Source organism: Thermobia domestica, chromosome 9 (genome assembly GCF_964235325.1).
Source record: "Thermobia domestica chromosome 9, izTheDome1.hap1.1, whole genome shotgun sequence".
NCBI lineage: Eukaryota > Metazoa > Arthropoda > Insecta > Zygentoma > Lepismatidae > Thermobia > Thermobia domestica.
Window position 1 is genome coordinate 169,740,614 of NC_137462.1, and position 24,560 is coordinate 169,765,173.

The window sequence follows — 24,560 nt, forward strand, 5'->3', positions numbered from 1 at the left end:
GTAGTTACATAAGCCTAGATGTCACTAACTCTGTTAGCATAACCAAGATTATATACCTGTCTACATATTGTCGACGCTAACATAAAATTCCAAATCTCTCGTATATCCTAATTTCAACTCCAAATTATTCTGTGTCGTGTTCCACTCACGGTCTTCAGCTAACCTCCTCATCTTCATGTACGATTTTTCTATTGATACTGTCCATTAATTGCAGCCTCCTCCATCCCCTCCCTCTCTTTCCTGCCACCATTCCCTCTACTCTAAAAGAATTTATAAAAATCAATTTCACTTTCGGTGTTCCTTTAGGATTGGTCACAATATAGATATACAAGTGACACGTAATGTGTGTGTCATGTTCTTTACTGCAGTCGAATAATAAACTTGAAAAAACGCGTTCTCGAAAAAACTACTTTTAAACATGTTCATGAGAATTTCAAAATGTTCTCATATTCAAAGAATAACAGACCCAAGTTCGAGTTTTGGTGGGTGCTCACGTAGCTCGAATCCCATGTTAAGCTGTTACATACCCATGATACTGGAAGGACGCTAAACTCCAAATCAACTACTAATCAAATTAATACTACCACTTTCTCTACTTAATTTTCTAGAATTTAAAGTATCCTGAAACAGTAAAGCGTTTAGATATTTACTGTTAATTTGCACTCGTCAGATCATAGTAAGTCATGTCTATTGCGTACATCTCGTCTCGGTGCCATATTTCACCAATTACGCAGGTGGCCAACCTACAGAGGAGACCACGTCACCATGTTTCACTGTATTACATTTCCACTATTATCAGAGAATACATTCGAACTCAGTGTACCGTTTTCAGCTTCGTAATTTTTATTATTTTTTAATTCTTTTTTACCTTAAATGCCAATACGTGAGTCGCAGCTCTGCTATACGCTGGAGAATCCGTTTTAGAAGTCAGTCTTGAATTTGGCAATGATTTGAAGATGTTCTTTTTCAAGTAGTTCAGTCTTTCCTCGAAGGGTCGGAGATCGGGAGCTGGAAGAGATTCCATAATTTCCTACGCCAAAAAGAAAAAAACAAAATCATTAGAAAAAGTTTAATTCCTTAAAATGTCAAACAAACAGAACTAATTACAATATCATTTTCGAAGCACATTGAAATTTATGAATTTTGTGCGAATAATTATTTGATACATTCTCCACACTGGTTTTTATATGGTTTTCTTCTAACTCAGTCGTTCCCAACCAGTGTGTCGCGCAGTTCCATAGGGTGTCACAAAATTTTAAAACTTAATAATCATGAAGCATTTAATAAGTTACAATTTTGAGAGATTGTACTAGTCAACGCCTCCAGTGGCAGCAACAAAATTCAATACTACGTAGAGTCACTATTTTATAGAAACTTATTGTCTTACACTATTATAATGTATATTATTATGAATTAAACTTTTTACCAAGTGGGGTGAAAGCACACCCCACTTGATAAACCATGTTACTTTTGCAATATGCATTGTTTTCCTCAACGACCACTAGGTGATAGCTCATTTTAGATTGCTTTTCATAGTTAATTTTTCCTGTACAATATTCATGCACAAATATGGAAATATAGTGATAAATGATTATTATACCTTTCGTCTCTGCCTTGTGCTCTATTTAGCAGGTAAATGAGTCTTAGGTATTAAACGAACGTTACTTCTCTCGAATGTTAGTGATAATGACTTTTTAGTATTTTCGGATGCATAGCGAAGTTTCGCATTACTCTGAAGATGTGTAAGGTGATATTTTGTGATATTGTTATCTTGTTCGGCTAGGGCACAGTAGAACCATGTACAAATTGCTCTCGCTCCAGAGACAGAAAGGATTGAAGAAAATGTGACGTTTGTGGCAGTTTTATTTGCAAAGATCACTCCACCAAGAAGATTGTATGCGAAGACTGTTAGTGTTTGCAATGATAGAAATATTCTTACATGTTTTTTTTTTTTTTTTTTTTATTTAATATATAATAGATAAGTAATTTTGTAACAATATTGGAATCTTATTTGCTTGCAGAGAAATATTAACATACTGTATTTTACACAACTATACTGTATTTGTGAAAAGATATACGAATATATTACATTATTTCGTATGTCGAAACTAAAAATGAAATGAAATCTTTGAGTTTTACGTCCCACGGTTATGCCGGTTAGGCTAAAGGAGACGGTGATGATGAGAGATGAGTGAAATGGTGGAATGAAGAAAGTGGGAGGAAACGGGAGAACCCCGAGAAAACCCACGAGCACGGCGTTTGTCCACCACAAAGTTCACTTGGCGGGGGCTGGGATCGAACCCGGGATGTCGAAACTAAATATGCAATAAAAGTCTCATTTCAACATTTATGTATTATAATAATTAAATGTGTTTATTAAAAACAGTGATTTGTGTGGGGTGCATTTGCAATCCAGTCGGTAAATAACGTAAAACCTGTTAAGTTGGTTAAAAAAAAAAAAAAAGTTAAAAATCCAACAAGTGTGTTGTGATCGTTTAGTAAAGTATGTCGCCAGCACCCCCTCCCCCCCCCAAAAAAAATGTTCTAACTGTTCAGTAGTCACAGCCATCATGTTAATCACTGGCGCTGCAATTGTAATACACATATTTAACTGATTCCTCCAAGAGCAGTGGGTTCGCTTGTTTACTTGGCGCCCTTCGTGTCCGTTCGTTGGTCCTACGTGCATTCAGTCTGACCCTTTCAGTGATTTAGATGTAGCATTCAATTCTCAAATCTTCAAAACAATACTACTATTAACTAGTGATGCTGAGCATTATTAAAGCGAGCGATCCTCCGTCTTGCTAATTCTAACCCTAATATTCAGGAAAATATGTTATAAAAAATTAGGGAGTACGAGCCATCTTATTATTGGTCAGTTTCAACTGCAAGCAATTGAGACGATTGGAAATTCTCAGAAAAGATTAGACCGTATTCGACGAAATATCTTGCAATAGTCATCATATAATGTTTATTTACATCTTAGACAGGGGAAACGGGGATCAACTGGAAATTACACGAAAACTACAATGAACACATGACCATATTTACTAATAAAACTCCGATTGGCCAAAGTAGTATATATATATATATATATATATATATATATATATATATATATATATATATATATATATAATGCTTTTGTCAGTTTTATTAGTAATCTTGAATTTCCCAAAGCTACAATGAATAATTTACAAATTGAATCACCATATTGTATGAATAACAAATATTTACAAAACTTATCACCCGGGATGGAAGGGGGGAAGAGGTTCACTCTCTCGTTGTCGACTATTTTTAAATTCAAGCAGTGAGAATGATTGGGAAGTCTAAAAAGTATACACCGTATTACATGATAATTTAATATTTTTACAACATAGCGTATATATATATATCTTGGATCATACTTTTTAATCGGAGGGGAAAGAGTAATCCATACCTCATCCATAATTTACCGCTCATTCTTAACTGATTTTAATCCTAAATACTGAGAATTACGGAAAAGAGTCAAAGAAAAAAATATATATATATATCATATTGTATCAAAACCGAATGAATTTTCGTGAAACTTTAAAATATCGAAGGGGGGTATACTACTATTTTATTCCTTACTGATTTAAGCACACCATGCAGAAAGAATAATTAGGAAACCTTACGAGAAATATTATACCCAAGTCGAACATCTTAACGAAAATTATTATGGAACATTTTATGTCGGGGCAAATAATCCAACCTACATGAGGAGACTGAATTTATCGTCCATTCTTGACTGATTTTATTCCCAAGCACTGAGCATTACAGAAAAAGAATTCCAAGAAAACTACATTATGTTGTATCAAAACCCAATGTATTTTAGAAAATTTATCGTGAAATTCTAAAAGAAATCTCGTGGGAGATAGGGTGGAAAAGCGTAATATGAGGGTAGACTCACTACTTTCTTCTTTACTGATTTTTATTTTCTGCAGAGGGGATGGTTGAGAAACCTCAAAGGAAATGTTCAACATATTACACCAAAATCGATCACTTTTTCACGAAAATTATCATGAAGAGGGGGTGGAGATGGGGGTGTGAATTTACCTTTCATTCTTGGCAGATTTTAACCCCAAGCTGTAGAAGTATTCCCAATGCCACAAAAAAGTTGTCATAATATTTTTAATTGAATAATGTTTACTTGCTGTATGTTCGAAAATAGTCTTGTATGTGCAAACTTTAAACATGGGGTTGATTTTACTCCCTTTAGCACCTTATACATGATGGATTGTAACGCCAAACAATAGGATTATTTTTGCATGCTGAAGAAAGGTACATTCCAAATTTCGTTACCATAGAGTAAATATACGTGGAACAGACACACACAAATGCCAATCGAGTGGAATGGTAGAAGCTTCGCTAACGCTCGCTTTAATAATAATAATAATGTTCTCACCAATCTGTATTTCTAGCAAGAATTGCACATACCCTTGCAGTGCAATATTAATTACCAGCTCTATTTTTAATAAACTATAGTTCGTAATAATTACTTCGCGTATGCATGTCCGGTATTTAACGCCTCTTTGTTACAGCATTCGTAATATTTGTAATTACGAATGTAGTTAATTTGTCAGTAGTTCGTATCCTTGCCACGCCCTCACTCTCTGGTGTCCATGGGTTCTCCCATTTCCTTCCACATTATCATTATACCAATTCTTTCATAATCATGAACTTCCATTATTCATTCGCCTCCTTCAGCCTAAAGGGCACGACCGTGAGACACTAATGTAAAGAGTTCTCTTAGTTTAATTTTTCGAATGTAACAGAGCTTCCTCATGGCTATATGATTAACATTCGACACGACAAATTATATTTCATTCCCGGGGAAGTTTATGCTGTTTGAATCAAACGTCCGAGTCTCAAATAGCCTTGGTGCTTTAAAGAGGCATTCAACTTCAAACCAACCACAACCACCCAATCGAAAGAAATAGCTACCAGAATTTAAAACAGCAGCACTTATACACTAAACTTTTAATACCATGGCGTAGTATCGTGTTTGAAAGCTTATTTAGGTTCTATAACAGGTATTTATGCAGTATTTTTAAAAAAAAATTTTTTTTTATTGGTTAAGTCAAGGATGGACCAAAGAACACCCCAAATGCGTTTTGGAACCGGATGGTCAACTTGGCAGCGCCAAGTGAGTGCGTGACTTTTTTCTTAAGGCAAATTTCAAAAATTTGTCACGCCTTTAGTTTTCAAAATATCACATTGAAACTTTGCACACGAACTGTATGCACCTTTGGGTATTTTTTTTCTTTTTTTTGATCCCTACGTGAACCGGGGGCCGGGACCGAAGGGCGCAAGTGTTCCGAAGGGGGTGATTTTTCAGAAAAAATTCCGTTTTTCCATATTTTTCCGGTTTAGGTGTATGATACTGACATGTGAGTGATACTGTTGGAAAGGGCTCGTTTACTGAAGAAAATGGTGTTTGAACCATGACTAGGTCAAATAGTAATGGCGCAATATATATATACAGGGTGTTTAATAAGTAATGGTCATAAATTAAACCGTCGATAGTACACGCCAAAACTAACAAAAAAGTCTTAGTAAACATGTGTCCGCAAACGCTTCGTAACAGAGATAGGGGCTGTCGAAAGTGTGCGGAAATAAACTTTGAAGACGAATATCTCAAAAAGTATGAATCGGACAGAGGGCGGTCCAATGAATGACTATCGAAGTCAGACCTGAGCTATGCAGAAATGCATGGTTGATAACTCTGCAATGCGCGCGCAAGGGATTCCCCAAAGAAACGGAGGGATTCCCGGAAAATTGTCCAAGGAAACGGGACTCGAGATGAACATCGAGGGCGAGTCTATCCACCAGTAATTCATAAGTCGTGGTACCAGGTCGAAAGCTCGATTACATACAAAATGGCTGACAATGTTTACGTGCCGTGGGGGTTGCATAACCAGCAGGAAATGAGAGAGGCAATCGAAGTGTGGTGATGTACGTTGTAAATGACTCCAGGAAGAATCCGACAACTAATGTATACGTACAAGTGTGGCAGCTTAGGTAAATCAAACGGTATGCAAGGCACTGATGAAGCATTATGTGCTAAGCAGTTAACGTAACGAATATCCGCAAACTGGACTGCAATGGGAAAAGCATGACAACATTCGAGTATGTGGGAGGCGAATCTGAAACATTACGCATGTTGAACGTGTAAGTGTATTACAACAAGCAAAAAATGATGGACATGTCGTGTTTGTCCATATCAACAAACAGAAATCGTCATGTTGGTAATGTGTACAGTATTAATTATAAGGTAAACAGTAAATACCCAGATGTGTAACCACAGAAGAGATGCATGAGAAGTTAACTTACCTCTATCATTAAAGTAAATATTGGAAGTGTCGTCCATTCATGCGAATGCATGCTCGTACCCGTTTTCGCAAAGATCCACATACTCGTGATAACATGTCGGCATCCTGTTGAATATGTCCACCCTTTCTCGAAAGCCTTGTGATGTTGCAACAGGGATAGAATAAATTTGCGATTTCACATGGCCTCAGAGAAAGAAATCTAAACGATTTAAGTCTGGGGAGCGCGGTGGCCAAGCAATAGGACCCTCACGTCCTATCCACTTTCGTCCGAATCGGGCATGTAAATATTCTCTCACACGATTAAAGAAACGTGCTGGTGCTCCATCATGCATAAACCACAGTCGCTGACGCTATCGGGAGGTATATCTTCGAGTAGAAGCGGCAAATCGTGCTGGAGAAATCGCAAATATGAGATCCCAGTTATTGCATTAGAAGGAAAGAATGTTCCTACGAGCTGATCACCTAAGAGTCCTACCGACACATTTAAGGAAAACCTACGCTGATGTCCTAGCTCCACTATTGCAAGTGGATTCTCAGGGTCCAGACATGAGAATTGGGAAAATTTACAATGCCATCCCGGGTGAATTGTGCTTCATCAGTTAATAGGACGTCATCAGTGAAATGAGGATTGCCAGTCATTTCTCTGCAAAGTCACTGACAAAACTGCATTCTCGACGGAAAGTCTGTGGGGGTCAGAGGTTGGACACGTTGCAGATGGTATGGGTACAACTGCTGTTCATGGAAAATGTGCTATACGAGAGCATTGGATACGCGTTCTGCAAGTCCCACACGTCTTGTGCTCGTTCCTGGGTTTTCGTCCACTGCCTGAAGCACGCGTTCTTCTAATTCAGGGGTACTTACTGTCCTTGGCTTTCCCGGCCTGGAACAATGTGTAAAGCTCCCATGTTCTCGTAGCCGCTGATGTATTCTGATGAATGTTCTTCGGCCTGTTTGCTGTGTCGTAGGGAAAGTCTCGTGATATAACCTCTACCGCATTCCCGTTTGCTTTGCCGTACATAAAGTGCATGTCGGCATACTCAATATTACTATACATTGTATCAATGGCAAGGTAAACAATAATTTAGCACTACACTAATAGCACTAATTAACACTGCACAATAGTATCCCCGTGGCTTTGCAACACTACTGAAACTATTGCACTGTTCCCCGCAATACGGTGAAGTAAGTACATCCACAACACTGCAAAGGCACGCGCATTTGACACCTCTTCAACACACAGAACTACTACATTCACTGTAGGCGAGAAAGACAAGTGAAGACAACGAACCTCTACACTCTGAATCATTCTCCCAAGCGACTACTTCGGTACGACGAAAGCATGTAGACTGTAGCAGAAACCTTCAGCCAACATAATAAACAAACGTGGAAAGTCAAGCGTGTTTCCAATTCACGTCTGTAATCGAAACAATGTAGTGTTCTTCCATTCCATATTTCCTGGCTTACCAGCTGATTGACAAGAACTGCGTGCAGTTTTTTTTCTTTACGTATACGTACAGGGGATGAACCAAATAATGAGCAACCTACAGGCGCTCGATTGATTGAGTTACTGTTGCTTTAAACGAGCTTCGGAGCTTCGAAGGACGGGACCTACGATTTGGAAAATCTGGGATCAGAACTACTGCATTCAGTGGGCACTTCAGCGGATTTGAACCCGCAACATCATGCACCCAAGGTGAGCTCAACGTCTGTTGTAACACCGATTCAATATTTACAGCTGGCTTGCATGTTCTACCAATGTTCCTTTCGGCCATTCCATTCATTTTCGCGCATCGTTTATTTTACCTTCGTATCGGTATAGTAAAGGACTACTCTGCACATGTGCATTCGTCTTAGGAATGTGCTTTGAAGTAGTTCACAAGATGCACCATCACCTTTCTTCGATTGCCTCTCTCATTTCCTGCTGGTTATGCAACCCCACACGGCACGTAAACATTGTCAGCCATTTTGTATGTAATCGAGCTTTCGACCTGGTACCACGACTTATGAATTACTGGTGGATAGACTCGCCCTCGATGTTCATCTCGAGTCCCGTTTCCTTGGACAATTTTCCGGGAATCCCTCCATTTCTTTGGGGAATCTCTTGCGCGCGCATTCCAGAGTTATCAACCATGCATTTCTGCATAGCGCATGTCTGACTTCGATAGTCATTCATTGGACCGCTCTCTGTCCGATTCATACTTTTTGAGATATTCGTCTTCAAAGTTTATTTTCGCACACTTTCGACAGCCCCTATCTCTGTTACGAAGCGTTTGGGGAAACATGTTTACTAAGACTTTTTTGTTAGTTTTGGCGTGTACTATCTACGGTTTAATTTATGACCATTACTTATTAAACACCCTGTATATATATATACCAGGTGTGTTAGTTGAAATTTGCCGGTTTTACCGTTAGATGTCTCTAGCAATATGTATACATTTCTATGATGCGGCATGTACGTCATTTGTTTCTGTAAACATTAACCTTCAAAAATACACAAGTCACATTCGGCCAACAGAATAGCGTCAGAGTAGTTTACCTCAGTGAATATGGTGAGTTTCGTTCCAAGTAAATCGCATTTGCGGCATGCATTGCTGTTCTTATTTCATCAAAAGAAAAAAGCAGCTGAAGCTCATCGGGTGCTGGTAGAAACCTACGGTGAACATGCTCCAGTGATTAGAACATGCGAGACATGGTTTCGTCAATTTAAAAGTGGAGATTTCGATTTGACAGACAAGGAACATCCCGGTGCAGCGAAAATGTTCAAAGACGAGGAATTGCAGGCGTTATTAGATGAAGACCCAACCCAATCGCAAGCAGCATTAGCACAAACACTAAATGTGACTCGAGGAGCAATTTCCCAACGTTTAAAAGCCATGGGAAAGATCCAGAAGTATGGAAAATGGGTGCCACACCAACTGACGGATAGATAAATGGAAAAGCGAAAAACCGTGTGTGAAATCCTGCTTCAACGGTTCGAAAGGAAATCATTTTTGCATCGAATTGTCACGGAGGACGAAAAATTGATTTATTTTGAGAACCCGAAGCGAAAAAAATCATGGCTTGCACCTGGTGAAGCCGGCCCATCGACGGCAAGGCCAAATCGCTTTGGCCGTAAGACAATGCTCTGTGTTTGGTGGGACCACTGTGGTGTGGTGTACTACGAGTTATTAAGACCTGGTGGAACAGTGAATACGGATCGCTACAGACAACAAATTATTAATTTGAATCATGTGTTGATCGAAAAACGACCGGAATGGGCCCGAAGACATGGCAAGGTTATCATGCAACATGACAACGTGCCGTCTCATACCGCTAAACTGGTGCAGGACACATTAAAAACACTTAATTGAGAAATATTACCGTACCCGCAGTACTCTCCAGACCTTGCCCCGTCGGACTATCACCTTTTCGCCTCGATGGGACACTCACTTGCAGAGCAGTGCTTCGCTAATTTTGAAGATATCGAAAAATGGCTCATCAAATGGTTTGGCTCGAAAGAGAAAAAGTTTTTTGGGGATGGTATCCATGATTTGCCTAAAAGATGGGCAAAGTGTGTAGAATCCAATGGTCATTATTTTGAGTAAAGAAATTGTGAGATTCCCTGAATATTAAGTGTTTTCTTTCTCGAAAAAACCGGCAAATTTCAACTAACACACCTGGTATATCTTTTCTGTGCGGATAGCGGATAATGTTTCCTACATTTTCTACCTAAAAAAATGCTGTGAATTTTCTGATAATGGTGGAAAGAGCACTAGAAGAGTTCGTTTTGAATTAAAAGTTTTAAAACCAGTTGAAAAATACTAAAATCAAAATACAAGTGTGTTTGAAGCTTGTGACTCAGTGACAGCAAAAGGACAAAAAATGACAGTTGTCCTTTTATTGCTGTTTTCAATATTTTTAGCAGTCGTTTTGTACGTGAATGACATCTCTGACCTAAACAGAAAGAAACGACAGGTCCCATCCCTACTCCTCAAGTACCGCTATTTGCTGTAAAAAAAGAAAAAATAATTGCCGCCAAAACCCCCCTGATAAAGCTGAAAATTTTCCGACCATTCGCCTTGAAGAGGAAGAAATGTCTTCAAATAAAGTTCTTCTACCCTGAGAGGTCAGGAACCAAAACCCTAATTTAAAACACCGCATCCCCTTCCATAAACTGAAGACTGGTCAGCAGAATTATCTTTGCCTTTTGTGACAAACTGGAGAAACGCGTAGGTCACCGAAATAGTAAACAAGTCACATCATACGCTCATCTTTCTCTCTCCACTCTCTCTTAAAAAAAAAAAAAAAAAAAAAAAAAAAAAAAAAAACCTTCACTGTTTCCTTTGAAGTACAGCAGATACTAAATGCACATTTGCGACCCCACAGATTTCTCTTTTCGGAGAGGTGCACGGACCTCAATGAACTTTCCGAGGGATTGGAGTTTTATAACAGCAATTGTTTCTCTCTTTCTTCTTGTGTGTATGTGTATATGTATGTATGTTCTGGGCCTCTGGAAAAGAAAGAAAGAACAACCAATGCGTTGTTTCTCCTACCCTAAATGTGTCCAACAATGAGTGGGGGGCTGCAAGGAAAAGCAGTAAATTCTAAACTATCCTCTATTGCCTCTTCCCGAAATTGACGGCATAGACTTCCTATTTGTATTCGAAGTTATTTTCACTTCTAGTTTCAGTAAAAGCGTAGCCGTGAAAGCTTAAGTGGATTTTGAGTTTAACGTCGCATTTAGCAGCAAGGCTATATGAGACTGGACCTACTGATTAAGGTGGAATCCGAAACACACGAGCTCCCGCCGGGAATTGAACCCGGGTATCCCACGCCAAAGGCGCGTACGCTAACCGCTTAGCCACGAAGGAGCTTGGTCGTGAAAGAATGCATTGTATTGCGTTGTTAGTTTCGTCACTTTTTTTAAAATTTAGTGCAATTACCGGTGCTAGTGTCAGTTCGGGATATTTGGATGTGTTTGCGGTCCTGTGATTAATTTTTATTTCTTAATAACGATGATTTCTATTTTGCCTTTGTGTTTAGAACAAATGCTCCCCTTTTTTTTTTATGAGTAATGATGAAGTTTAAAAACTTAGTGACGTGCTCTAAAATTAGTCGATTGAGGGGATGTTACCTACGTGGCATTATTTTGGTCCAATATCTGCATTTGAAGATCTTGGGTAAGTACATAAATCGTTCATTAATTTCTAATTTGTATCTGCACGGTTTATATTGCATTTTATTTATCGTAGTTGGTATTTGATCACGAGGAAACTGATATAATATATTGTTTCGTTTGATTCAGAAAACTACGTGTATTATAGAATATGTAAGTTGTATATATTTGCTACCTCATTATCTGCGGATGCGGGTGCGGATAGAGATGTTGCGGATGCGGTATTTTGTATCCGCGCAGACCTATATATATATATATATATATATATATATATATATGATGGTTTCCCTTCAGACTCAAAAAAATTTGGTGCACAACATTCGCAGTCAAACTCTAGAACTACGCATTTGTTTACCTGAGGTGCAGAAGCATGAAAGGACTAATATACTTTACAATGCGAAAAGATCAAACTAAATTAAGTTTTCTAACTAATCTGAAAATGATTTCAAGTCATATTTGCAAAATTATTATTGTTTAGTAAGATAGAATCTGATAATATTCTATACTTCAAGCTTCCTTTTATAATAATTGCATCTATTACTACGAGAAAAATACTTACAGATTCCAAACTTGGATTCTTGTCGATCATTTTCTGGATGACATCTATCAACTGTTCCTGACTCAAGCCTTTTAACGCCAAATTCAATGGACCATTAATTTGGCTTGACTTTTCTACTCGGTTCTTCTTGAAAGTTGGTGACGCCTAGAACGAATACATAAAATAATTATTATCAAAGCTATAATTTTACATAGGGAAGGACTTTCTTCTAACACTATCTTGATAAGTATGTAAAATTCGCAAGAGTTAAACAGCTTCAAATCTTTTGTCATCTTGCTCAAAACTACCTTTCATTTAAAGCTCTCTACCAATAGCTTTTAAATTGTTAATGCCTATGCACTTAACGTCGAACACACGTAATTGAATACACAACTCCATTTGCAGAGAACAGAAAATAATGTTAAAACAATAAAAATATTTATTTTCCGCAATAACCGTAATCTTAGTTCTACAAGACACTTATACATGATTATCCGATTACCAACCGTTAGCAAATATACGAATACAAATGCAAAAAACAGAAAATATATCAGTTTCTCCTACTTTTTAATACAATATTCATCTAAAAATAAATAAATAAATAAACTAAACAAATAATTTCCTTCAATTCTGAAGTCACAATAAGAAAGTGCGTTCCAAAATTACGTGTCATTCTCCCATATCTTTCAACACTTATTTTCCGAATGATATATTTCTATCAGTTTTTCAATTACCATTTAATTACTCACTGATATGATGAGATACATATCTACTAACAGTAAATAAAATTTATGAACTAACTTTTTACTACTGTTCTGTAGAATTCAAATTTGTTCTTTCAAAATCCACTCTTACTTTCACTCTTGATATTGCAGAAAGATGAACAACTGAAGACAAGACTGCGGTAGGTTATATCATAACCAGATTCCCCTTTTCTACTCATTCACAAACAATATCTCAAGTGTATATATATCACAACTCCCAACACTATATCGAATCCGGAAGTGGTTGAATTTACTAGTATTTCTGGTTTCAGATTTTCATAGAGCGAAAACTACGATATATCAGAAAGTGTTTGTTTACAATCGATTCAGCGTCTCAAAAATAGGTTCTATCTCCTCCTTTAACCCTCTATTCAATCCGAAAGTGGTAGAAATAAAAGTATTTTTGGTTCCAACCTATATCGCCATAGAACAAAAACAGTAAGTTATAGCGAGTAATGGCTTTTTAATATAGGTTCAGGTTCTATGTTTGATTTTATTCCTCCACTGCAACCAGTACTTATTGATGCACTACTTTAAGTTTAAAGTATTGAATTCGCAAAGTTTAGAAGTTTTAGTTTTACACTGTGAAACGATACTCACTTGTTTAAATTTTAACTGTAAATAATTATTACGATTTAAACTTCTCGTACTTGGAATACAATAAAAACTAGTACCAAGCAATAATCATATGCTAAGGATAGCTTTAATACCTTGGCAATCTGAAAACATTCATAAACGAGTAAACCTATTATAATTTTGATTATTATCTACAACCAACAAACCTAACAAAAAAGTGAAGTTCTTTCTAGTTAATAAGCAACTGGAAGCTCTATCTCAAGTTTAACGAAAACTCTTGGCAATAATCAGATTAGAAGCCAATTGAATCATTTATTTGTACTAGAACTATGAGCGTAACATGAAATTATTACTACAGAAGATATGTAAAGTCAACTTACTGCTCGCTGAATATTCAGTTTTTGTTATAAATACTGTTGTTACAGGAAAAAGTAAAACAAAAATGTTTAACTTGTGAAGTATAGCAAATTTCCGTGACTCTCTCACATTTTGAAGGATTTCCTACACTCTTTTTATTTTCCCTGACTTTTAAGGTCGGTGTGAACCCTGCTACAATACTAAAGAAAGAAGAAAACAGCATACCTTTTTGTTCTTCTCCGGTGTAGTGAGCATTTCTTTTGGATCATTTAAAAGCAGTCGCTTTCTTGGGGTGCTGCGAAGAACAATGGAACTTTTCTTGGGGCTTGGCTTCACGGGAGTACATTCTCTTCTATCAAAATCCCGGTCCCTGTAGTTGATATCTGGACTCCAAGTGACAGGAATCTTTCGGCGCCCTCGCTGCTGTATTATCATCTCGTCTGGTGATGGAGATGGTGTAAGATACGAGGACGGAATGTTGAAGCTTATGTCCCATAATCGTCCATTATTTGGTCCTAAAAGAAAGCACAGTACCTTTCTAAGATGAAAAAAAGAAAGAGTGACACCACACCTACTGACGAAGGCAACAGATTGCTGGAACAGTTTAGTGCAGAGCTGGCTAAACAGTCGATGACCGCTGAGTATCAGATAATCAGAAGACATTTTAGAAAATGAGAAACACGCGATATTATTTGAAAAGTTTTACACACAAATAGTTTAGTCCCGGGTTCGATTTCTGGTGAGATAGTATTGAAATCTGAACACATTTTGTTCATTCTGGACTCCATCTTTAACCGTATAGGTCCACGTCTCACATAGCTTCACAGCACACGCACAATTGCTTCTTATGACGACTTAACAGAAAGCAATTTGGAAAGTCATTATTCCACTTTGCGTAACTCCGACTTCCCTTCTAAAAGTAAATTAAGGTAAATGAAAAGTGCAGTGTCAGTGACAACTGCGCATAGATAGATCGCCGAAGGCTTTCATAGTCGGAGGTAGATCACTAGAGATGCAAGGGCTCGGAAAAAACAGGCTTAAAGAAAGAAAAAAACTTTTTTCTGCTTTGCTTTTTTGCTTGGGAAATTTTGGGCTTTTTTTAAATTGTGCTTTAATTTGATAAAGCAGACTGTTTCGCTTTTCTACAATATAAAAGCTCATTTAATTAGTGGTTGATGCAGATAATAATATAAAACCTCTAAAATAAACCACGAATTTCGAAGTTTTTTTTTTTTTTTTTTTTTAATTCTTAACATATTTACATTTTTCTCTTTTTTCTCTATGGCCTATGGAACCCGGAGGTTCACTGCCGCGTTCACAAAAGCTCTCCACTGACTTCTATCCTTAGCTAACTGCATCCAGTTTCTACTCTGTATTCCAATCTCTGCGAGATCCATCTTAATATTGTCCTCCCATCTGCGCCTAGGTCTTCCTAATGGTCGTTTTCCGATTGGTCTTCCAGTCAAGACTTTGAAAGCGTCTCTACTTTCTTCCATTCTAGCTACATGACCCGCCCATCTAAGCCTCCTAGACTTGACTACCCTAACAATGTTGGGTAAACCATATAAATTACATAGTTCCTCGTTATGAAGTTTCCGCCATTCCCCATTCCCGTTCCTCTTGGGTCCGAATATTCGTCTCAGGATCTTGTTCTCAAATACTTTCAGTCTATGTTCTTCCCTCAGAGTAAGTGACCATGTTTCGCAGCCATACAGAACTACAGGCATGATTATCGTTTTGTATATTTTAAGTTTCAAATTCCTCGACAGAATTCGCGACGACAAGAGATTTTGAACCGAATAGTACAACGAATTCCCTGCTTTTAGTCGACATTTAATTTCTCCGGGAATATGGTTTTAACTAGCAAAATTGTATGTAGTAGTGTCTTACTTCAAAATATCACACCCCCTCTTTTTGAAACAAAGTAAAACATAAGAGAAATACATTTATATGATACTCTTAAGGCTGCACATCAAGAGCTTCGTTTCAGCTGGTTCTCTACATTGTTGAAATTTTTCAGTTAAGTTTTAATTTTCATATACATTGTATGGATATTTCGAACAAATTTTTCATTCATTGATCACATGCGTAATAATCTGTTACTATCTATCAGGTGCTTCGGATCCGCAAAATCGGTGAATTTCCAAATTCTGTACTGCACTGACTCTTCCTTAAGCTTGTTCAGAATCGGGAAAGTACTGAATTTTCTGTTCATGAATAATATGCGTAATAGACTGTTCATCTGAGCGTTTGGATTCTTAGGCTCTAGAATATATAACCACCATCACGATTTACCCAGTTCTGAGGGTTTCTGAATTTTTAACAAGAGGAATTCAACATATCGTTATGAAAGTTTTTTTTTTTTTTAATTACAAAAAAGAAAAACTATGGAATACATTTAAGAAGAATGGAAAGAATCAGTCACTGTTCCAATTCACAAGAAAGGCGACAAAATTGATTGTAATAATTATCAACGCATTTCTCTTTAACATTTTATTAACAAGATTGATCCCATACGCAGATGAAATTACTGGAGATTATCAGTGTAGATTTTGGTGAAATCGATCAAATATCGACCAGATATTGACCATTCGATAAATGCTCGAAAAAAAAAAAAAAAAATGGGAATATATTATACAGTACATCAACTATTTATTAATTTTAGAAGGGTTATGACTCGAGTAGGAGGGAAACATTGTGAAAGGAAAAGCTTGATAAGGTTACTGTGCGCGTAAGGAAAGGTGGCTTCTGACAGTTGGGTAGAGCACGTGGAGTATTGGAGGCGGTGTTGCCAGAGGCTCTGCAACAAAGACAGCAGCTCTGGCGACAAGCTTAGTTTATCAAGTTGTCTCAACTACTGGCAACAGCGCGATCAGTGACCTTCGTTGCCTAGAAACAGCGTGTAAGAATGCTGCTGTGATTGGCGAACAATTCTTCACCTCGTTTTGTTAACAACATGTGCAGTTATCTGTCAGAGGCCACCTTTCAAAAACTCGATAATACTGTAGGGGGCACCGAATTCCACTTTGCCTCGGGCGCTAAAATCTCTTAAATTGTATGGAGACCATCGTACAAGGACTTGATCGACTCCAATCGTCTGACTTTCTTTTATGGCGAGCTCATCCCAGAACTTATTCGCATGAAGGAAGTTCTGGAAAAAGTGGAACTACGTTAATTAAAGTACTATAATAAGCTCGTGAAGGCATTGTTAAAGGGCATGGACAAAAGATTCTATAAATATTTAACCTTGGAGTCATCAGTACATGATGTTATCCTTGCTTCTCTCATTCGTTTTTTAAACTTACATGGGTTCCCAAGGAAAACAGATCTGTGAAAAGTGCATTTATGGAAAAGATTCGCCATGAACACTCAACTGACAAGATTGTACCATCAAATGAGACAGCAGATGATCTTAATGATGAACAATATTATTTGTTCGAATATGACACCAACGATAACGAGAAGAATATCTGTGCGTCCTCCAATGCTTCTCAGTTGCAATGTCTCCAATACCTTGAGGATTCAGATACTTCACTGTGTGTACTGGAGAAGTACACTCTTGTTCGTAAATCTTTATATATTTTGTAGTATCTATTGCCAGTGTATTAGTGTGACGTTACTAAAATATATCTAAACTACTATTCAAATATTTTGGCAACGTATAAAGTTAGTTATCGTCAGTGACTGAAATTCTTTCGATCTAAATTATAAATTTTATGATTACTTGGAACTGGAGCACTTCAGATATTTAATACCAAATTGGACTATATTATATCGAATTAAACTAGCTTAAAGAAATCATTCATGTTATTTCAACTTCGGTAACGTCAAATATTGTTTGTTTATTGCATATAGTCAGTGATTAAATGGGAGAAGGTTGATTGAAATGGTATGGCTGAGCGTGTCGACAGCGAGGTCTTTTGCACCCTTCTGTGGCACGTTGAAAATCAAGGAAAAAGAATAAAAGCACAATATCAAAAGAAAATGATAATTCAGAGAGTAGGCTATATCATAATAAAAACTCTCTTGTGACTATTGGGATCTTTTTTTAAATTTGTTTATTTCAATAACAACTACTTGTTCCGAAATAAGGGTTGTTTGGTTATTCTATACCATAAATTCTTATGTTAGTTTCTTTCTTTCTTTCTTTCTTGTTGACCGTCCACATCAGGGTGGATTGATTTAAATCAGTCTGATTTAAATCACTGGATTTTTAAAATAAAAATCGCTGATTTAAATCAAATTCCGAAATAAAATAATTTAAAGGGAAAAAAGTAAAATCCCGTTTCTATTCTGTTATTTCGGTTATGGGAGACTCAAATGTACAGTATGTACAGCATAGTATGAAAAGAAGTGCCATGCACTGGATGATTAGGGAAACTCCCGTTTTGAACGGGTAACAGAGCAATCCTGCTTTCTTCTCTTTGTAACAATGTGTTTGGGTTTTTAAATCGTCAACTATTCCAACGGAGAAATCACCATCGACATTTAAGACGAAAATTCTCTCGTGTGCGCGTTAGCTTGTTTGTTCCCAGATAATAGGGCGTATTTAGAGGGGTCCTATTCCCTCTCCGATTTTTTAAAAAGATTTATAACTTTAGGCGAAATTTATGTATTTCGTGCGTCAAGCTAGTTCCATTAAAAAAACGCCCCTGCCAAATATTAGTAACTTTTGTGAAAAAATTTTTCATTTTGATAAACGTTGCTATACTTTTTCCTTAATGCTTAACCTTTTAAATTACATTACCTATTTTTATACTATTAAAAATCAAATCATCATTATTCGATTAAAAAAGTACCAATAAACTTTTTACTTCGTTTTAGTTTCTATTTTTCAAGACTGGAGGCATTATAGAAAATGTTACATATGCTTTCACGCCTTTCTGCGTCGGGACATAGTGTGTGATGACATCATAAAGTTATTTTTTCTTATGCTTTTTTTTTTTTTTTTTTTGGCGGGCTTACATTTTGCATTTAAAAGACTGAAATTTTGCACACTCGTTCAGTGCACCTCTTAGCATTTTTCAGATGTTTTCAGATCTCTGCATGGAAACAGGGGGGTCCAGAAGGGAAAATGTAAAAAAGATATTTTTAACAAAATAGCTTTTTTCGCGATTCAGATGGAGACATATGAATGGTACCGTTTGAAAGGGTGTTCTATTCTAAAGAGAATGATGTACCAACCATGATCCTAGGATAAATAGGGATGTTTCAGGAAACTGTTACCTAAGATTCTGTTTTATAGGGAAGCTGGGGTATTTGGGGAATATTATTTTTCGCGGGCTTACTTTTGCACCTAGATTGAAATTTTACACATTTATTCAATGCACCCCTTAGTATTTTTCAGTGTTTCGGATCTCTACCTTAAAATAGGGAGTTGGTCCAGAGGGGTAAAAAGTTAAAAAGGATATTTTTAACAGAAAATCACTTTTTTGTAATTTTTCCGCCCCAGATACACGATGGAGGCATTTGAATGGTACGATTGAAAATCTCTTTTATTCTGAAGAGGAGAATGTACAAATCACGACCTTAGGATAAATAGGAATGTCTGAGGAAATTTTTATGTTACATGCGGGTTATCTGGGACATTGTGGGGATGTTGTTAGCTCATTGTTAAATATTTTCCCCGCTCTTACTATTCAAGATAGCTTGAAATTTTATATACACATTTATCACATCCCTTAGTATTTCACAGTTGATTTTGAGATATGTGCATTAACAACACAAGGGAGTCCAGAGGGGATCAAATTTAAAAAACAGAAAAATCCAATTTTCTCTCAAAATCTCCCGCTTCACGGACACGGTAGGGAAATGTGAATGTTACCGTTTCAAAGGCTGTTCTATTCTGAAGAGGATGAGGTATGAACCATGATCCTAGGATAAATAGGGGTGATGATGTAACTGCTTGACTGGAAGTCTGTAATTTACCTTTAAAAAAAGCCGTAATTTAAAAGGGTTAAGAAATATTGTTTGGGATTGATATAGGTTAACAATTGGGGATTAATTCAAAATTCAACCCTAATACTTTCACTTAAATGGCATAATTAGCATTTAATACTAATTCCTAATGCTTTTTCTTCAGTTCGCGACTTGTAATTTACGAGGAGAAAGATTTGATTTGAATCAAAAAAAAAAAAAAAAGATTTAAATTAAAAAAAATCAACAAAAATGATTTTTTTTTTTAAATCATGATTTTTTTCCACCCTGGTCCACATTTCCTCGTTGGGCCATTTATTTTCGAGGAACCATGTGCGGTGGCCAAAGTTTGTTTATGCAGACTTTCGTCTCCTATAATCAGTTTGAAAATCTCCTATCTTTATATTGAAATACCCTAATGGGATTTTCATATAGTATTGCGGGAGTTGGTCAAACACACACTACTTCTTCGTAAAAGTGTAAACCACCATCCTTACCTGCTGTTGATGCATGTATATTTTAAAAATAATATCGCATCACCGAACCTCAAGAGTAATAAAAAGTCTAACAAATTCAACACGTTTAACTGCTTACATTTGTTTGTGAACCAAAAACTACGTTCCTAGTTGGTGACTTATTTCCCTCCCCACAAAAAAGTAATATTTCTGGTTTTACTATGATAGAGCATAATGTCGATGTATTACGTATCACATGTTTCCAATACGACGCAACAGATGTAACCAAATGATAAATACGATGTGTTCCATTTGGATGTTGTTGTTTCCATACGACACACAATCATTCTCGTTAGATAATCGGACTAATTACACGTGATAATATTTTTACACAATTATAAAATAATATCTTGGTCCGTTCCATACTACAGCCTTTGAGAGGATGTACCAGTATATTGTGTTGTATAACAGGTACTATGCCGGTATCATTATGCTATTGCTGAGGAAACTTAAGATCAACTTTCATACCTCTTGGTAAGCTCATTACGAAACAAGGCAGAATAAAATTCAGAACGTTCGCTTAAGAGGTTTCTATTACAAACATCCTAAATAAAACTAACACATCGGTTAGTCAATTAGTTAACAAATAAAAATTATCATTAAAAAAGGATACACCATGTGCTTTACACCATCTGCGAAACGATTATAAGACTAACCTTCTATATCAAAATCACAAAATTTCATTTACCTGGCGTATCCACGCGCACATTCTCAACCACTACAAAGGTATCTGGCCTGGTTGGAAGCTCTGCTAAGGCACTTCGAGTAGCTCTTCTTATGACAGGAGTGTTTGGGTCATCATTCGTTGGCGTAGCCATTGTTGATGCCACACACACTGATCAAAACTAAAAGAACGTAAGTAACACAAAGAATTAGTAAGAATGTTGACAAAAAAATGCACAATATTACAGATCCATTATTTCATACACAACTTGCACACGCATATCGAAATAAAATCTTTGAACTTTTCTGTTGCATCGATGCTTAACCTTATACATTTCCTTCACCTATTTTCCTGTCGGGATCTCCAGTTTTCAGCTTAATTCTACACGTAAGAGTGTCTTCTACATCATCTTTTTTATTTTGAAATTAAAATTTATGCTACAGATTTATGAAAACACTTGAGAAATATTGATAACCACCACTACATTTACAAGAAAAATGTGCTTCTCATTTAAATTGTGCGTGCAGAATTAAGCCGAAGTCTGAAGATGTCTGCAGGAAAATAGGTGGATGAAATGTATAAGGTTCCAAGAATCATCGCACGACAAATAGGTAAATAAATAAATAAATAAATAAATATTTCATTAGAAATAAATGTAGTTATTTTAGAATCCATAAATTACTTAGATCAAACTTGAAAAGTAATTCTCATATGTTAGACGTTTCTGTTAAAACTCTAAAGTACCTAGAATATGAAGAGTGGCTTACTTTGTGCCTTCATGATTATTACTTTAATGGAATATTTCTCTCCTCTCTGGGAACGTCATCAGTGCCATTGTTACTACGATGTCACCGGATCTCTACTTTTACATCTTCTATTGTAATTTTTGTTTACAATGTGTCTAAGCGGCTGTATCTCAATTTTTGGTTTGTTGTAAACACCTGTCCCACTGGCAATTTAACACTTTGCCAACTTTGTGAATGAATTTTAGGACTTACGCCTTGGTGGTTAAACATTCAATTTGGTTTGTGTAGTTTGTCAATGAAACTTTATCTGAAAGCTATTTCTACACTTATTGTCTGCATTTGTTATGAAGCAGCTCTTATTGTTGCATGTGATCTAAGACTTCTCTGGCAAAGAAACAGAAGACAGAAATTATCCTAATCCGAACACATTGTAGAGGATTACAAGACACCACATAGTACGGTCGCGTACGTGATAGCCAAATTGCGAGGAAAGAAATATTCCATTAAAGTGATAAACGTGGAGCCACACAGTAAGCTACTTTTCTTATAAATGTGTCCTGAAATGAAATGAAATCTTTGAGTTTTACGTCCCACGGTTATGCCGGTTAGGCTAAAGGAGACGGTGATGATGAGTAATGAATGAAATGGTGAAATGAAGAAAGTGAAAGGAAACGGGAGAACCCCGAGAAAACCCACGCACACGGTGTTTGTCCACCACAAAGTTCACTTGTCGGGGGCTGGGATCGAACCTAGGACCCTAAGCACCAGAGGTGAACGCTCTACCACTGAGCCACCGCGGCCCAAATATGTGTCCTGTAACTTCTGTAAGTAGGTACTGCATTGTAAGATGTCTAGATCTCGGAATTTTATTAAATTAGAGACATGAAATTTAGTATACAGGGTGTTAATGAACTATACTGACAAATTGTAGGAGGTGATCCCTCACATCAAAATAAGAGAAAAAGTACATATGGACCTGTGGCGAAAAGTACATAGTATCAAAGATAGGGCTGTCGAAAACAACGAAAAAGCCATATTTCCAGAGCCCTACTTCAAATTCCAGAAGCTTTGGATGGTGGTCCTTATCAGCGTAAGGGAAGTCACGTGTACACAATGTAAAAGTGTATATTTCATCAATTTTCTATAGGTATGTAGGGTATTCCCCACAGGATGTAATTCTCAGATATGCTCTTAATAGAGTTTTCAGATATAGCCTGATTTCAAGAAGGGTCCAAAGTAGGCAGGAGGTATGCCTTAACAACAATGGACACCCAACTCTTCGGAAGGAAGTCGGAAGTGTTAGGAACAGACAACTCCACGTATTTTCGTATTCGGAATAACGTGTGCTGTCATGTATTTCGTCACGGTATATTTCACGTTTTCTTCACTAATAAGCGTGAAAGAAAACATCGCAGCATGCGTTTTCCCAAGTACGAGGGACCGTGCTGCTGACGATCCTTAACACTTCCGACATCCCGCCAAAGGATTCCGTGTTCATTGCTGACAAGGCTTATTATTTGCCTACTTTGGACCAATCATAAAGTCAGAGCATATCTCAAAATATGGTTGACGGCATGTCTGGGAATTTCACCCTGCAGAGAATACTCTATACACCCACTGAACATTAATGAAATATGCATTTTTGGATTGTATATGCGTGACTTCTTTTACGCTGATAAGGACCACTATCCATAGTTTCTGGAATTAGAACTAGGTTCTCTTGAGATTTAGCTGTTTTGCGATTTTGGACAGCCCTAGCTCTGAAACTATGCAATTTTCCCCACAGGTCGATATGAACTTCTCCTCTTATTTTGATGTAAGGAATCCCCTCTTATAATTTGTCGGTATAGTTCATTAACACACTGTATAAACTTTTCATTTAAAATAATTAAACACGCGTTTCCGAGTTTTTCAATGCTTGACATGGAATGGATGAAAAAGGCGTGGTGGTGGTTCACTAAGATGCCGATACGAGGTGATAGAATTTTCTGATAGACTTCGAGTCTAGTGTCGTGTGTTCATCACGTGAAGGAGTGTAGTCTGGTTAAAAATGTTGGACTGTGAACCAAATGGGTACTTAGCCTGCTTGAATTCATAAAATAATATTACATTAGAATGTAATCAAAGAGCGAATCATATGGAAAAAGTAAATAAAACATGTGCGTCATCTGGCCTAATATAAATACAGGTGTTCTTACATTAAAAAGAAAACAGTAAAATTTCAACAGGATTGGTTTACCTCTTCCGATTTTTACGTGAAAGAATCATTGAAATTAAGGTGGTTGTTAAATTTTGGCACGCCACATTTTGGAAAATTTACACGTAGAATTCAGTACTCTACACGACATATTTATAAAGAACAAATTTCTGCAGGCGACAAAATTACCAGTAAATACAAAGTATTACAGCTGTATTTTACGTTTACAAGTGTAAGGTTACTAGTGTAAAATTTTTAAAAATGCCTTACGACGGATAAAATAATGTATACAAAAGATGACTATATTGGACACTATTTTCCACAGGCAGTATATTTTTACACGGTGTACGGAAGCTATATGTCATGTTTACAAGTGGAACATTACTAGTATGAAACAATGAAAAGTGCTATTGAAACTCGTATCATTGCCCAAACCTACTTGTTTTCAATACCCTTGATTATGCGCGTATACCCATTGTCGCTGACGCGCCCGCCGCATCTGGGATCACCAGTACGCCTGCCATGAATTGATTAGATAAGATTTTTCTTGTAACACCTAGCACAGATTGTGTTTTTTGCACTGTAATTTTTATACTATACGTCTGGACGCCATATTTATACGAAAATAATAAAAGAATTGTAATTTTTCAACAATTAATTCCGGTAACTCCCTTGAAGTTCACCTTCACTAAATAGGGTAAGGTCATGTTGCCAAGAGCAAATCTTTTGAACAACAATAAGAAGGAAATTAGTGAAGGAACTATAATTTTTCAACAATTATT

General features: G+C 36.8%; 1 protein-coding gene across 4 annotated transcripts in view; it reads right to left on the reverse strand.

Annotated features, from left to right (window-relative positions):
- Window positions 1-24,560, reverse strand: part of LOC145695194 (uncharacterized) — a 46,507-nt gene that overhangs the window by 9,032 nt on the left and 12,915 nt on the right. For all 4 annotated transcript variants that reach the window (XM_081772169.1, XM_081772170.1, XM_081772172.1 and 1 more), the window contains exons 2-5: window positions 20,860-21,016; window positions 13,966-14,255; window positions 12,065-12,208; window positions 869-1,030 (exon numbers count right to left, since the gene is read on the reverse strand). In XM_081772169.1, coding sequence (XP_081628295.1) covers window positions 869-1,030; window positions 12,065-12,208; window positions 13,966-14,255; window positions 20,860-20,989 — 726 coding nt within the window. In that variant the 5' untranslated portion in view covers window positions 20,990-21,016. The remainder of the gene's footprint in view (window positions 1-868; window positions 1,031-12,064; window positions 12,209-13,965; window positions 14,256-20,859; window positions 21,017-24,560) is intronic.